This window comes from Phoca vitulina, unplaced genomic scaffold (assembly GCF_004348235.1).
Source record: "Phoca vitulina isolate PV1807 unplaced genomic scaffold, GSC_HSeal_1.0 scaffold22, whole genome shotgun sequence".
In the NCBI taxonomy this organism is placed as follows: Eukaryota; Metazoa; Chordata; class Mammalia; order Carnivora; family Phocidae; genus Phoca; species Phoca vitulina.
This window is the reverse complement of record NW_022589725.1, coordinates 29,926,884-29,943,996: the sequence shown is the minus strand read 5'-3', so window position 1 is coordinate 29,943,996 and position 17,113 is coordinate 29,926,884. Positions and strand designations below refer to the sequence as shown.

The window sequence follows — 17,113 nt, the reverse complement described above, 5'->3', positions numbered from 1 at the left end:
TTCTAGAAATAAATGGAGAGAAGTACTAATTACAAGTCTGTATATCCTTAAGATACCTCATTTTGTCCAAAGATGCTATTGGTATAAGCTATAGATTGATCAATTAAAAAATTTTGGCTGTTAAGTGTAGATAATAATTGGTATAAGCCTACTAATGAGTTTATAGGTAGAAAAGATACTCAGCTTACTAAAAATCAAAACCTTCACCAAAATGTGTTATCTTTTATGCACTTGAAACTTGGGCAGTTTTATGGAGTAGGGTTTACAAAATGAAATAAAAGGATCTATGATGTTGACTGAAAGATAACCATCTTTAAAAAGATAGTCACTAAGAAAAAGCCACTAATTCAGTGTGTTTAAGTCTAGAGTTCTAGAATTGAGTTATACCTTCAAGCAAAGGGTGAGAATCTAAATGGATATCTTTTTTACAATTTATTCCAAGGTATTGCTCAAGATTGTTGTAGAAGTTAATTTAATTTGCTATAATGTATTTTGAACTTCATAAAGAAGATAATACAGAAAATAAACTATGAATAGATCCCAGCAGTTTGGATTTTCCCTGCTTATATTTATTCATTGGTGCAGTGTCAAAATTATTTTTTACTTGCGTGAAAACAGATTTTCAAAGATTTTATTTATTTATTATTTTAGAGAGAGATAGTGTGAGCAGGGGATGGGGCCAGGGAGAGGCAGAGAAAGAATCCCAAGCAGACTCTGTGCTGAGCACAGAGCCCAGTGTGGGGCTCGATCCCACAACCCTGAGATCACAACCTGAGTTGAAATCAAGAGTCAGTCGCTCAACCAATTGTGCCACCCAGGCACCCTGGAAAACAGATTTTCAGAACTTTCTTTGTTCTTTTAGGGAGGAAAAGTTATCAAAGATTATAAATATTTTATTTATTTTTATTATTTTATTTATTTTTATTTATTTTATTTGTTACTTTATTATTTTTATTTTTTATTATTTTATTTATTTTTATTATTTTTTTAAAGATTTTATTTATTTGTTTGACAAAGAGAGAGAGCACAAGCAGGGGGAGGAGCAGGCAGAGGGAGAAGCAGGCTCCCTGCTGAGCAAGGAGCCCAATGTGGGGCTCGATCCTAGGACCCTGGGATCATGACCTGAGCCGAAGGCAGAGGCTTAACTGACTGAGGCACCCAGGCGCCCCAAGATTATAAATATTTTAAATGGTAAACTTAATCCAAGACACTCAGAGTCTCATTAGACAGATGGAGAAGTGCACCTTACAGCTCCAGACCCACCCTTCATTGCCCTGCCTCGTGGGTCCTGGAGCTGGACCCTTTTAACATTTCTCCTGTGCCAGCTAGCTAGATGTTAATTGTGTTAGTAGAGGAACATTGCTGCTGGAGGGACACTGCAGGAGAATGGACTTGGCCTTTCTTCCTGGTTCTGGTATGCTTTCCTCTCTTTTTGCTCTGACGGTGCTCAGCTAACCTGCAGGAACCCAGTTCTGCTGAGCCCCGTTGTGTTTTGGTAACATCCCACGAACAGCTTCTCAGTGAGTTTCACTGGCACCCCAGCCAGCTCCCAGACAGTCCTCAGGCACCCCAGTGGGCAGTTTGCCGGCAAGTTATAGCAGCATGCCTGTACAGCCTTCCCAGCATGTTCTACCAGCTCCCCAGAGGGAGATTTCCAAACAGGTTTCATTGGACCCAGGTTTTTGCTTTTTGCTTGCCAGTTCAGGTCTATGTCACCCCAGTTGAACTTCTTTGCTATCCAATGGTCAACAGCCATACTCCTTTTCCTCCCCATTTATTTATCTTTTCTGTAATATATATCATCATATATATTACATCTATATATGTTATAAACTGAAAATGCAGTGTTACATTTAAAGATAAGAAAAAATGTTTATGTACTCATTTATATTTACTCACATATTTATTAAATCTGGTCTCTCATTTCTTCATTTCTTTCCTGTGAACTCAGGTTATCATCTAGTGTCACGTAGTTTCAGCCTGGTGGACTTCCTTTACTAAAGGCACATCTGCTAGCCATTTCTCTCTGTCTTTGTCTATGATAATATTTATTTTGCATCCTCTTTTGAAGGATAATTTTACTGGATGTAGAATTCTTGTTTGACAGTTATTTTTAAGGATTTATTTATTTGAGAGAGAGAGGGGAAAGGGAGGGGCGGGGGTAGAGGGAGAATCTCAAGCAGGCACCCCACTGAGCATGGAGCCCAATGCAGGTCTCGATCTCACAACCCTGAGATCATGACCTGAGCTGAAATCAAGAGTGAGACGCTTAACAGACTGAGCCACCCAGAAGCCCCTTGTTTGACAGTTATTTTTAATTTCAGTCCTTTGAAGACATTATTCTCCTACCTCTGGTCTCCATGGTTTTTGATATGTGATAAGTAGTTTTTTCTCTCGCTACTTTTAAGACTTTTCTCTTTCTCTGACATTCAGCAATTTGACTATAGTGTGCCTAAATGTGGATCTCTTTCTGTTTATCTTTCTTGGAATTGATTTTCTTGGAGCTATAGATTAATGTTTTTCTTCAAATGTGGGAAGTTTTTGGCTATTATTTCTTCAAACTCTTTTTTTTTTTTTTGCCTTTTCTTCTCTCTCCCTTCCTTCTAAAACTCCTATTACATATATGTTGATATGTTGTCGCACAGGTGTTTGATGGTTTATTTTCTTCCATCCTTTTTCTCTCTGTTCTTCAGATTGGAAAACTTCTGTTGAACATATTCATGTTCACCAGTTCTTTCTTCTGTCAATCTCTGATCTGCTATGGAGTCCCTCTGGAGATTTTTTTTTTTTCCCCATTTCAGTTATTTTAATTTTAAACTCCAGGTTTTGATACGGTTCTTTTTAAAAAATAATTTCTATGTCTTTATTGAGAGTCCCTATTTTTTTGAAACATCGCCATCATACTTTCTTTATCCTTTAAACATGGTTTCCTTGAGTTCTTTGAACAGTTTTATAATAGCTGTTTTGAAATCTTTGTAAATCCAACATCTGGGGATACTGTATCTATCAACTGTTTTTTTTCTCCCTGAGTTTAGGTCACACTTTCTTGTTTTTTGTGTGCCTCATAATTTTTTTCTTTAATTCTGGACATCTTAGATGATACATTGTAACAACTCTGGATTCTAACGTTTTCTTACTTTTTCTTTCTGCTATTTTTATTTTTGTTTACTGGGATTAATTTTTTTCTCATGTTTGTCTCCCCTGAAATGTGTGGCCACTGATATCAGGTTTTTTGTTCTTGTTTTTATTTTTAAGCCTGGGGTCACCCCTGAGTCTGCATAGCTTAGTGCTCAACTGAGGATTGGCCAGAAGTTATACTCAAATACCTTGGTCCAGTAAGGCTTCCACTCTCTGCTGATGGATCTATGTGTGGGCTGGGTCGAACATTCAAGCTTCAGGCTATTTCCAAGTCTGCCTCAGCTTTTACTTTATACTGAACTCCCTTGCATCTCCATGTGTAGCCTCCATCAGCCAGCGATGTATGAGTGGCTTACTCCCACTCTGGTTTATGCTATACACGTGCATATCTTCCAGTCAACTAAAGATATGTGGGGAGCTTATCAAGCACCCTATATTTGACTTAGCTCCTGGAACTTTCTGTTAAATCCCTGACTAGTTGCCTCAAACAGGATGCTGATTTCAGGCTTATAGAGCCACTGGCCCTCCCTGTTTTCTTGCCACTGAGATTGTCATCTTTTTTTTTTTTTTTAAAGATTTTATTTATTTGACAGAGCACAAGCAGAGGGAGAGAGAGGGAGAAGCAGGCTCCCTGCTGAGCAAGGAGCCTGATGTGGGACTCGATCCCAAGACCCTGGCATCATGACCTGGGCCGAAGGCAGCCGCTTAACCGACTGAGCCACCCAGGTGTCCCTGAGATTGTCATCTCAACAGTGCCCCAAATCAAGTGAGCCCTGCCCAGCAGCAGCTATGAAGCTGCTGATTTTCACAGCCTGTCCTGCCCCAGTGAGGCTGCCAGACTAAGAGAGCTAGAGGAGGATGGGTACAGCCTCAAGCAGAAACCACATAGACTTGTAGTGTTCTTACCTGAAATTCACCACTTTTCAGTTTGTTGTGTGCCTTTGGTGACTTTCAGAATCTGGAATGGTTTTTTGAATCTGAAATGACAGTTTTATCCAACTTTATAATTGCTTTTTGGAGAGAGGATTTGTGGGTTTCCTTACTCCATTGTGCTGTAAGATATTTTTTCTTTCTTTTTTTTTTTACATTTCTATTTTCCACAATAAACATGTTCTTATTCACAATATAAAAAAATAAGAATAAAGGTAATTATTTTTAAACATTTTTTACAAAAGCAAATTAAATCTTTTTCTTAAGATTTTATTTATTTATTTGAGAGAGAGAGAGAGAGAGAGAGAGAGAGAGCACGAGTGGGGGGAGGGGCAGAGGGAGAGAGAGAAGCAGACTCCCCCGCTCAGCAGGGAGCCCAATGCGGAACTTGATCCCAGGACTCCGGGATCATGACCTGAGCCGAAGGCAGATGCTTAACTGACTGAGCCACGCAGGCACCCCAAAAGCAAATTAAATCTTATATTCGAAGATCTACTTATACCTTCAGTTTTTGCATCCCAAGACAAACCTCTTTCTTTGTGCAGATGGGCTTATGTGCAGAGTGTGGAAACATGGTGCCCATGAACACTCCCATCTGTGTGGTGTGTGAGGCCTCTCTTATCCTACAGCTGCAGCCACAGGCCAGCCTGCGCTTGAAGGTAATGAAATGTGATTCTGTAAAAACACGAATAAAACATATAGAAAGTGGTATGTAAGCCATTAAATGTCTTCAGCTGATGAAGTTGGTGAACAATTGATAAACTAATATCTGTGAACAAAATCCACTCTAATTTTTGGGAAGGTATGCTGCCCAAGAATTTTACTTGCCAATAAGATCTATAACTGTTAAGAGAGATACATAGAAATGTGTTCCCTGAACATGGATTTGGAGGGCAAAATGCATACAACTAACTTAGACAGTTTTTTACCTTATATATTTAAACTTCAATGTTGCAATTAATGTTGCAATTAAGAACTTTTAATCTTGTCCTTAAAGTTGTTTTATGCTTTTATTTGATTATGGATGTTATGTAGAAAAGAATGATTATAGCTGGTCACATGGATGAAAAAGTTAAGTATCAAAAAAAAGAAAGAAAAAGTTAAGTATCATCATTATATATATTCAGAAAACTTTGCTAGACAATGTCATACCAAGAAAATATTTTTGGTAGAATCTTTCAATGTACAGCTGTATCTTTTCCCCATTTTTCAGTTTACAGTCCCAATCACTTCCTCTTTAATCTCAAGTAAATGTCACTAAAGGATAAAATAGATTTAGAATTTGAGACATAAAACAGCAAGAGTTTTTAGTAATAAGGAATTTAATGTACAACTGGAACTGTAATACTCCTAAAACAACTTTGTGGATTTTCATATGAGCAAACTGTATTGAAGTTTATGAGAGAAAGGGGACGTCCACTTTTTCTTTTACCTCCAAGCTCCTCTTCACTCTGAAACGTTTTTAAGTATTCCAAGCAATGTAAGCCTTCAGAAATGAGACTTTGAAGACCTGGCCGGGCCAAGGTCAGGTAGATGAAAATTTACTAATCGTTTTGTTAGATGGATGGAGCAGGGAGTGGTATGAGCCTGAGGAATCGTCTCTGGATACCCACTTTAGAGTCCCTTGAATAGGGAAGATCGAGGGAAGGGGCCTGAGGAAGGAGTGGTCTCTAGGCCCGGCCTCTAGGATTCACAGCCACTCGGGCCTAGTCTGGCATCCCTCATGATGGTGCAGCCATGAACCTTCCTTCAGCTTCACCCTATTTCTCTGGGTTCTGCCTTACACCTCAAGTGTGAACCCTCAGGTGCTGAGGGGATTTTTCAGACACCTTTGATGTGACTTTTCCCAGCATGCTGCTTCCTGGACCACTCTCTGGGCCTCTGCACCCTACATTCCCTGGACTCTGATCCCTAGACCCACTGCCCCTGATCCTGCCCACACTTGCAGCAGTGGAGGTAGCAGTCTGGTGGGTGGGTGGGTGGGGGCACAGAGGAAGAATTCACTAACTCTTATCAGGGGCTGGGGCCAGGGATAGCTTTGAAGATGGGGTGTCATCTGATGGATATTGTGGGAGGCACAAGCACTTGCCAGATGGGGAAAGAATGGGACAAAGAAAAGTTGCTCATGTGTATATGTGGGAGGTCAGGGGAGAGGGTGTTCCAGGAAGATGTACAGAGACTGGAAGCGTTGTAAGCAGTTTGGTTTTGCTGTGGGTTGTGCAAGATGGCACCTCTCTACCATACTTAACAGCTCCGATTTCTCCCAGTGCACCCTGAACGGTGGAAAGCAGGGACAGGATTTAATCAGACTTGATTTTTTAGAGAGACTTTTATCACCATGACATCTGATGTTGAGGGGAAATGCCTGATGCCTGATTTTTATGGCCAATCAGTATTGCTGCTTCTACTCACAGAAGGACACCTGTTTGGAAACCCTGGGCTGAGAATCTTTATCCCAGTGGCTTTCCCAGGTCTTACACGGGGATAGATTTTTATTTTTTTATTTATTTATTTTTTTAGATTTTATTTATTTATTTGACAGAGAGAGAGACTGCGAGAGAGGGAACACAAGCAGGGGGAGTGGGAGAGGGAGGAGCAGGCTCTCCGCCGAGCAGGGAGCCCGACGCGGGGCTCGATCCCAGGACCCCTGGGATCATGACCTGAGCCGAAGGCAGACGCTTAACGACTGAGTCACCCAGGCGCCCCACGGGGATAGATTTTTAGATAACATTCTCACCCAGAGAGGCACCTCTGAGGTCAGTGGGAACACCTGTTGTTCGCAGAAGCCAACAGACTTACCTTTCCCAAGGCACCAGCAGGCCCTGCTGAAGACCTTCCTTGCTGTTTTTGTGTTGGTCTCCATCTCACTCCACATAGCATACAAAGCACCATCCATCCTCTTCCTGCCAACAGTCCACTGGTGCAAACTTATCTTCTGTTGATTTAAAGGCCATGTCAAAGCTGAGGAATTTTGCTCTATCAGATATACATTTTTTTGCTGCCAGGATTGGAAGCTATAGTAGCCGAAGTTTCTCCTTTTACTCTCTGGCACAGGTGCCTGTATTTCAGGAGAAGAGAGGATTTTGCATTTTCAAAAATTCTCTAATTTTCTGTAACAAGTGAAATGGTCTAAAGATATACAAAGAAGTGTGTAATTTCCCCACCCACCTCTATTTCTATCCTCCTAAAATAACTGATGATAGTGAATATCCTTCTACATATTTTTCTGGATGCACAGAAACATGCATATGTATTCACACATTTAGATTGGTTTTATTTATTTATATTTTTAAAAGATTTATTTATTTATTTATTTATTTGAGAGAGAGAGAGAGCACGTGAGGGGAGGGGAGGAGCAGAGGGAGAGGGAGAGTGAGAGAGAGAATCTCAAGCAGACTTCCTGCAGAGCGAGGAGCCCGAGGCAGGGCTCAATCTCACCACCCCCAGATCATGACCTGAGCTGAAACCAAGAGTTGGATGCTCAACCGACCGAGCCACCCAGGTGTCCCAAGCTTTGTTTTGGTTTTTAAACAAATGTATTCCACTGGCCATTTTCTAAAGTTGAAAATTAATTTGAGCATCTCTCATTTCACAAGGACACATGAATTCTCCTTTACCAAGAGATCATCAATTTCATTTGGGCTCTAACTAGCACATATCGTATACCCCCAGGTCTCCAGTCATACTGGGTTCCTAGAATCTGACAGGCTTAGGGCTGGTATCCTCTCGAAGTCATTACTGAAAAAGATCTGATTATCCACGTGACTGGGGCAGTTACCTCCTTCTGAGACTCCTGCCTCTCGCACAGGGATTTGGGGCTACAGCCAGGGTCGCCGCAGCTCCGCATCAAGCAGAACTCTAGCTTGGTAACTCACAAAACCCACTTTGAGATGAAGTTTGCAATGACCTACTATATTCTCCACACTTCATTGTGTCAGAGCTTATCATTTGGGAGATTAGAAAATTGTTTTCATCTCCCAACTATTTTGTAAGGAAAAATGTTACCCCAATAACTAAGTTGGGTCCACTAAATTGCTTAGAGCCATTCAACTAGACACATTGCAAATGCTATGGATGAGGTAGCAAATGAGGGTATTTTTTATTTTACTTTATTTATTTATTTGACAGAGAGACAGCAAGAGAGGGAACACGAGCAGGGGGAGTGGGAGAGGGAGAAGCAGGCTTCCCACTGAGCAGGGAGCCCGATGTGGGGCTCGATCCCAGGACCCCGGGATCATGACCTGAGCCAAAGGCAGACGCTCTACGACTGAGCCACCCAGGCGCCCCAGCATATGAGGGTATTGACTTTTTTTTAAAGATTTTATTTATTTATTTGAGAGACAGAGGTCGAGAGAGAGCACAAGATGGGGGGCAGAGAGAGAAGCGGACTCCCCACTGAGCAGGGAGCCAGACATGGGGCTCAGTCCTAGGACCCTGGAATCACAACCTGAGCCAAAGGCAGACGCTTAACTGACTGAGCCACCCAGGTGCCAGAGGGTAATGACTTTTTTAAAAAAAGGTCCTCATCACAGATGTTTAGCATCTTCTTTAAGGTAGTCTGATAGTGGCCTCAATCCCAAGTCATCCCTATGGACATCTATGAGTGTAGTGATTATGATGTAAAATTATTTCTATCTGTGGGTCATGGCCACTGCTCTTCAAGGAAGTAAGCCATGACATGGTGTCAGAAAGTCACCAACAAAACCATTAGAAATGCCTGCTGGCCAAGAAGGCTGTGTTTACTGGACCTGAAACAGTACGTAGACTGCCACTTTGACTGTCTTGATGGTATCTCAGAACAGAGAAGTCAAGGAAAGGTGTTTATAGGGTTTTAGTGATGCATGTGGGTGATTTTTTATTTTTTATTTTTTTATTTTATTTTATTTTTTTTCAAGATTTTATTTATTTATCTGACATAGAGAGAGAGAGAGAGACAGAGTGAGCACAAGCAGGGGGAGCAGCAGGCAGAGGCAGAGGGAGAAGCAGGCTCCCCACGGAGAAGGGGGAGCCCGACGTGGGACTCGATCCCAGGACCCTGGGATCATGACCTGAGCCGAAGGCAGTCGCTTAACCAACTGAGCCACCCAGGCACCCGTGGGTGATTTTTTAAAAAGAGAGTTTGACAAGAGTGAACCCCAGGGTCAGTTATGACTTTGGGTGATAATGACATGTCCGTGTGGGTTCACTGGTTGTACCAAGGGTATCCTGGTCCGGGATGTCAGCAGTGAGGGAGATTGTGTATGCGTGGGAACAGGGAGTAAGTATATGGGAACTCCCTGTAATTTCCACTCAGTTTTGATATAAACCTAAAACTGCTCTAGAAAATGAAGTTTATTAGTTAAAAAAATTTAAAAGGGAGTTTTGCAAGGCAGGATTGGGATAGGGCAGAGTTAGTTTGGATCGGGCAAAGTTATGACATGCTAGCTTTAAAAATAGTTTACTTAAATAAAAATTTAAAATATTTAAATAAAAAGTTTAATAATTTATTTAAATAAAAATTTTAGCCACTGGGTGGCTCAGTCGGTTAAGCATCTGACTCTTGATTTTGGCTCAGATCTGATCTCAGGGTGGTGAGATTGAGCCCTGCGTCAGGCTGTGTGCTATATGTGGAGTCTTCTTAAGATTCTCTCTCTCCCTCTGCCCCCACCCCTGCTCGCTCTCTCTCTCTCTCTCTCTCTCAAAATAAAAAATAAATAAAAATTTTATATGTTTAAGGTGATGATGTTTTAGTATACATGTACATAGTGAAATGACTACTGCAGTCAAGCTAATTAACATATCCATCTTTGTATACCGGAAATTTGCTGAGAGTAGATTTTAGGTGTTCTCACTACACGTGCATGCGAACACACATGTGCGTGCACACACACACACACAGAAATATTAACGATGTGGGGATATACTAATTTTGGATTGTGGGACCTGCCAGCATGAGGATCCTGAGGTAAGCTATTGGACTGAGTAAGTAAGCAGCCTTACTGGTTTACAGTCTTTCCAGAATATTTCCTGCAGCAAACAGCTTTGTTATTTTTGTTTGATCTCAGTATTCTTTTTAACACAGGGACAGGATATTTGACTCACTTCTCAAGGAGTGTCTTGAGTGTCACCAGATCTTTTCTGAGTCTCCAGGAAGACCACAGCCCTAAATCTCACAGAAAAGCTCTGGCAGTTGCAGATTATGCTACAGAGACTTTAAGCAACTTTGAAGAATGCTGGAACCAGGGAGTGTCAGGATCCACAGAGAGCGAATCTGTGATACTCTGATATTTTGAATAGCAGTCAATCGGCCATTTGCACTTTAGGAGTTCTTTGAGTTGCAAGAACTTGGAGTCTTTTACTAGAGTGAAATTAACCAGACTTGGAAAGGCCAGGGACTTCATAGCCTACCTAGTGGCATTGGAACTACAATCCTGGGAGTTGGACTTTCTCTTGATCGTCTTCTTTGCCTCTACAGCTTCAGAACATACAGTGTCAGTTTCAGGACACCTGGGAAATGTAGGCACTGGAGTAGAAAGGAACACTGAGTGTCACTGATCATTGATAAGGGAAGGGGATAGTATCCTGATAGTGCAGAGTAGTCCAGCGACTGAACAGGTTTTAGCAAACCTCTAATAGTTGAACTCTAGTTAGACTATTTTAATATTCCTCCCTCCCTCCCTCCCTCCTTTCCTTCCTTCCTTCCTTTCTACCTTCCTTCCTTCCTTCCTTCCTTCCTTCCTTCCTCTCTGTATTGCTACTTATCCTCAGTTTCCTAACTTGGAAAGTTGTACTTACCATTTATTTTCTAAGACAGTCTTTTCATTTTTGCATTTCTGAGTGAGGAACTATAGAGTAAACCTAAATTCATTAACATAAAGCCCCATGGGCTGTTTACAAGATGACTTGTAAACACATAGGTAAGCTTTTGCTAGTCTTGGACTTTTCTGTTTATTGTTCAGGCCATGAGATGAAGAGCCTACCATCATGTTTTCCACTGGGGGAAAAAAAAAAGTAAAAAACTCATATATAATCAGTGCAAAATTTTTTATTTGCCTTTCTGAGGCCAAATGAATACCTGTTTTCAGTTTGTTCATTTTGAGTTTTGTTTCTTTGGGCAGGGCGGGGGGGAGTTTCTTTTAAAACGATTTTTATTTGTCTGACACTATGTTGTAATCATTCCTAAACCAATCCAGTTTCAGGGTCTGGGTGTTAAAATAGGGTCCATAGCTGGTTGATTGAAAAGACTGCTTGATGATTTCTCTGCACGGTTGTTTGCTCAGAGAAAAATGTATTTCTCGTTCTTTGTTTTCAAGGAGAAAGTAGTCTGCCGCACCTGTGGCACAGGGAATCCAGCTCACCTGAAATACTGTGTCACCTGTGAGGGGGCCCTGCCTTCATTTCAAGAGGTAGGTGGACAGCATGGACCAGGTGTCTATTTGGTGGCTGCTAAATGTCCAGTTTCAATAATAATGAAGAAATATAATCTGCAGAGGAGGGAAGAAGTAGGAGGTTGGAGAGACACAGTGAAGGCAACATTTCTAAATGTGGAGAGGACTTTATATATTCACCAATACAAAATAGTTTTCAAAGTCTTAACTCAATAAAATCAGCAATTTCTTACAATTTCATTTAATACCTTTGCACAGAAGGCTGGTGGGAGCCAGCGGAAAAGTAGACCCACTTGTATTTCATTCGCGGTCAGGTATGTCTTTACTGACTGGGCCATGCTGTTGTTTGAAATTGAGAACATGGTGGGTACCCACTTCTGGATTTTCTACCAGCCTATTTGGAGTATTTAAAGTGAAGGAATAAGAGTACGTGCAACTGAAATTGACGTTATTACCTGTCAGGGATGTAGTTGTCTCTGGGTCTCACCTATCAACAAAACTGTTTCAGGAACTATTACAAAATTGAATTTGCTTTCAGGATTTGATTTCTCTTTGAATGGTGTATCAGAGTTTGGATGTCGCAATGAGAGTATATATCACTGAAGTGCCGTAGAAGTAACAATGTGTATTCAGTCCGATAGCTTATGTCTTTTCTTTGTTTAGCAGCGTTAATATGAATGGAATAAAATACCTTTTCTTTCTTTAAAGCAATGTTATGTTTAAAAAAATCCACTTGAACAGTAGATGCATTTATTTTTTTAAAAGATTTTATGTATTTATTTATTTTTAAGATTTTATTTATTTATTTGACAGAGAGATAGAGAGAACAAGTAGGCAGAGAGGCAGGCAGAGGGAGAGGGAGAAGCAGGCTCCCCGCTGAGCAAGGAGCCCGATGCGGGGCTCCATCCCAGGACCCTGGGATCACGACCTAAGCCGAAGGCAGCCGCTTAACCGACTGAGCCACCCAGGCTCCCTTATATATTTATTTATTTGAGAGAGAGAGGGCACAAAAACGGGGGAGGAGCAGAGGGGGAGGGAGAGGGAAGGAGGAAAGAATCTCAAGAATACTCTGCTTTGAGTGCAGAGCCGGATGCAGGCTCAATCTCACAACCCTGAGATTATGACCTCAGCCAAAATCAAGAGTTGGATGCTTAACCAACTGAGCCACGCAGGCACCCTGAACAGTAGATGCAGTTTTTTTTAAAGATTTTATGTATTTGACAGAGAGAGACACAGCGAGAGAGGGAACACAAGCAGGGGGAGTGGGAGAGGGAGAAGCAGGCTCCCCTCTGAGCAGAGAGCCCTTGGAGGGGCTCTATCCCAGGACTCTGAGATCATGCAAAGTGGAATGTGTCTTCTTTGTACGAATTTATTAATTGGTGAAGTTCATCGTAGTTTTACTCTTTGGGGCAAAAATACCTTATTCCAGGGTTTGCAATGATTTGGAGCTTTATCCCCCTGGATTCAGAGGGAGATTGCAGAATATAGTATTAATTTGCCTATTGATAAAAGCCATTGTGTTCCCCAGCGCATACGCAATGGAGATAAAGCCCCTCCTCTGCCCACTCAGAAAGGGGAGACCATTTCCTGCTCCAAGTGTGGTCGCAGGAATCGCCGGGAGGCTTGCTTCTGTGACTGGTGTGGATCCACGGTGGGTATTTTAAATCTGAGCTTCTTGGTGCCGAGGCCTCACCACCACCCTAGAGAGAGCCAGTTTCCTCCTCTTCCCCTGCCTTGCAGAAATCACTTCTTGGGATTTGAGTACTAGCACCTATTTACCTAAGAATCTGGGGACAGAAATAATTGATTCTGTTAAATTGAGAAAGCTCTGTTATTGCTGTTTTGCTTTGCATTTCTTTGAGGTTAAACTTTTTCAATCATTTATTGACTCTTGGTATTTCTTCTTTTATGAATTGTCTGCTTATCTTTAGAGAGACAGAAAGAGAAAGAGCACACCAGTGGGGGAAGGGCAGAGGGAGAGAGAGAATCCTCAAGCCGGTTCCCCACTGAGCCCAGAGCCCGACATGGGGCTCGATCCCAGGACCCCAAGATCATGACCTGAGCTGAAATGAAGAGCCAGATGCTTAACCCACTGAGCCTTTACCAGGCACCCATTGCCTTTTTAATGAAACACTTAAAGTCATTTCTTTGAATAAGTGTCACATGTAAATAATACGGCAGGTTTCATGTGAAGGGTTAATCTCCCTTCTCATCCCAGGCCCACAGCGCCTATCCCCAGAAGCGATCACCGTTACCTAGTGTGTGTGTTCTTTGAGCCATTCAATGCATTAATAAGTAAACTAGTAGTTTCATAGAAACACTAATTCTGTTCCTTTCACCTAGCAATGTACCTTGTTAGTAACTTCCTCATTCTTTTCAGTGGCTCTATAACATACCGCCATCTGTATGTATCATGATACATTTAAGCCATCCCCTATTGCTGGACATTTAGGTTGTTTTCCAGCTATTTTCTCTAAAACCACAATCCTGCAGGGAATGGTCTTAAATATACTTCTCTGTGTACTTGTCCGTCAGGAGAATAAGGTCTAGAAGGTAGACTTGCAGGGTCAGGGGGATAGGCATATGTTATTTTGATGACTGGGGATCGTATGGTATGAGAATAATTTACGTGGGAAAATTAGGACTCTAATATTTATGAAAGTGTGAAAATATTTTCTGTCCTCTAGCCGGGCATTTCTGCTTGCTACTCTGTTTGCCCTAAATGTGGGGCCAGCAATCACCCATCTGCCCGATTCTGTGGTTCCTGTGGTATTTACGTGAAGTCCTTGGCAAGACTTAGCCTGGACAACAGCCTGGCTCTAGCTGCTGGAGAACTTGGCCCTTTTGCTGAGGTGAGGCCTCCACTGTAGGAAGCGCTGGTGCCAGGGGGACGAGCTTAAGACTGAATTTGTTTCCTCCACCTTGTGGATCAACCCGACCCGGGGAAAGACAGCCGAAACACGTAGACCTTTCCTTTGGATTTTCAACTAGATGTGTAATTAAATTCGATCAATTTAGGCTTTAAACACTCGAGTGATTTCTTCAGAATTCAAAGATTTATCTATAGTAGATGGAGGTCTAATTGCATTTGCAAGACTAATAATATAAATAATGGAAATCAATACAATGTCATGAGGGAGAAATGGATTTAAAATACATGAGACAGGCATACTTCTTTTTTTTTTTTTTAAAGATTTTATTTATTTATTTGAGAGACAGAGAGAGAGAAGCACAAGCCGGGGGGTGGGGGGGCAGAGGGAGAAGCAGACTCCCCACTGAGCAGGGAGCCAGACCCAGGGCTCAATCCCAGGACCCTGGGATCATGACCTGAGTGGAATAAAGACACTTAACTGACTGAGCCACCCAGGCGCCCTGAGACAGACATACTTCATGAATTTCTTATGTAGCCTACCAGGAACTTTGCTCCTGCTCTTTTATATTTTAGAAAACTTACATCAAGCATATGAAATTGCTTTTGCCATTTATAACAACAGCACATAGTTTAAGGAAAATCTTACAGGATTATCTTCAGAAGGACTTAATCTCTAACAAGCTTGGCGTTAGCCTTTTATAAATTTCTCTAAGCTACATAAAGGGTTTTCAGGTTTCTTTATAGCTCTTCATTAGAAGAATTTGGAGATTGATAGTTATTAGAGAGAATGCACATGCACTCAGCAACTTTGCATTCATTTTTAGGGAGTTCATGGCCTTCTTAACCCAGACTGAGACTTATGGATCCTGGGGCTGCCAGTAGCCCATATAGAACCATATGCAAGTGAGACAAAGGGTTCTTTCCTCAGGACACTTGACTTCGATCTTTTGGAAATCGATTGTAATATACTAATTTTGTTAGAAAGACATTTTCTCCCATCTACCAGAAAAATTGCCCTAATAAATATGCAAATATATAATGCTCACCATGTGAATGGTATCCCTTTAGATGCAGTGATGGTGTGCAGTGCACAACCTACATAACGTTACATGATGGTCCCCCCAGTCCCCACATCCAGATGAAGGAGTATCTCAGAGAAAATACTGGTGACTAGTGATTGACTGTGGATGAGTAGTGAAGTCTATGTTCTATTGGATTGTAGAACTGAGAGATTAGATTTCTTTCAAGCCTCGGGCAGCAAGGCAGAGAATAGCAGTTCGGTTGATTGGCCGAATTTGAGATAGTAAATGGCCAAGCAGATGAGGCTGGTTTTATAGATCAGACTGGGAATTGCTGGGGGAGACAGAAGCAAGAAAGGTGAGGCAAGGGCTGAAAACCTCTTTTTAGTTCAAAGTACAGTTTCTTGGAGATATGTTTACTTCTGATTAGAATTCTTTTCTATAAGTAATATGAAGAATTAATTAAATTATATTCTAGTATTTTATGTTTTCTGCCTTGCTCATAGCCCCGATCTGCCTGGCAGTCCCTAAATGTTCCTTTACCCAGACCTGATGCTGGGACTCGGAAGGACGTGGGCACACAGACTGCTGGCCTGTTCTACCCATCTGGCACGCTACTAGCCAAAAAGGAACAGGAAATGGCTTCTCAGAAGCAGAGGCAGGAGAAGATGAGTGACCATAAACCTCTCCTCACAGCTGTCAGCCCAGGAAGAGGTGAGGGAAAAGGTACACTTTCTTGTCAGTAGGGAACTCCCTCTTTCTTGGAAAGAAAATTGCATTTTTTCTTCCTTTAGATTTATTTCTATACATAAGTAAATTCCATTGTTTTTCTTTAGGTAATTTTCCTCATAATATAGCTTTTAAACTTGTAGTATTCTGATGTTTTAATTTTTAAAAAAAGATTTTATTTATTTATTCGAGAGAGAGAGAGAGAAGGGGAGGGGAAGAGAGAGAGGGAGAGAGAATCCGCAAGCAGACTCCCCACTGAGCACAGAGCCTGACATGGGGCTCAATCCCAGGACCCTGAGATCATGACCTGAGTCGAAATCAAGAGCCATGTGAGCCATCCAGCGCCCCAGTACTCTGGTGTTTTGATTCATAGCTCCATTGTCTAGTCTGTAAATCAAATAGCATATATGGATTGCTGTTATTACAGTAGAAATGTTGTTAGTCTGTGTCATTATTGCTATCTACCATTATCTTTCTCCTTTTACCATTCTAAAAGTCACATAACAAAATCCACCATTTTAACCATTTTGAAGTGTATAGTGATATTCAGCCCATTAGGAGCAGTATAGAAGCATCACCATTCTGTATGTCCAGAATGTTTTCATCACCCCAAAAGTAGACCCAGTATTCATTTTACAGTCGTGCCCCACATCTCCTCTCCCAGGTGCCTGGCAACCACGAATCTTTCTGTTTTGATGGATTTGCTTGTTCTGGACATTTCCTATAAATGCATCTCCTGCCTGCACATGAGAAACCAGAAATCCAGACTCATGCAAAATCTCCCAAGTGTTAAGTGGTGGCAATGATTGAATTCAAATGCATTTTAAACCCTGTGCAGACTGCAAATGGGCACAAGGGAGCTTTCTGGAGTGATGGAAGTGTCCTTCATATTGATCGGGATATATACGCTTGCTGAAAATCAAACTGTACACTTAAAAGTTATTTATCTCAATATGGTTAATTTTATTTATTTATTTTTAAAGATTTTGAAAGAGAGATAGCGATAGCATGGGGGGAGCAGAGGGAGAGGGAGAAGCAGACTTCCTGCTGAGCAGGGA

The 17,113-nt window shown here is 41.6% G+C and overlaps 1 protein-coding gene across 4 annotated transcripts in view; it reads left to right on the top strand.

Annotated features, from left to right (window-relative positions):
• Nucleotides 1–17,113, top strand: part of DZANK1 (double zinc ribbon and ankyrin repeat domains 1) — a 60,837-nt gene that overhangs the window by 31,150 nt on the left and 12,574 nt on the right. For 3 of the 4 annotated variants that reach the window (XM_032419280.1, XM_032419279.1, XM_032419282.1), the window contains exons 10-14: nucleotides 4,614–4,727; nucleotides 11,361–11,453; nucleotides 12,964–13,086; nucleotides 14,123–14,287; nucleotides 15,833–16,052. In XM_032419280.1, coding sequence (XP_032275171.1) covers nucleotides 4,614–4,727; nucleotides 11,361–11,453; nucleotides 12,964–13,086; nucleotides 14,123–14,287; nucleotides 15,833–16,052 — 715 coding nt within the window. The remainder of the gene's footprint in view (nucleotides 1–4,613; nucleotides 4,728–11,360; nucleotides 11,454–12,963; nucleotides 13,087–14,122; nucleotides 14,288–15,832; nucleotides 16,053–17,113) is intronic. The other variant, XM_032419283.1, reaches the window with a different exon arrangement.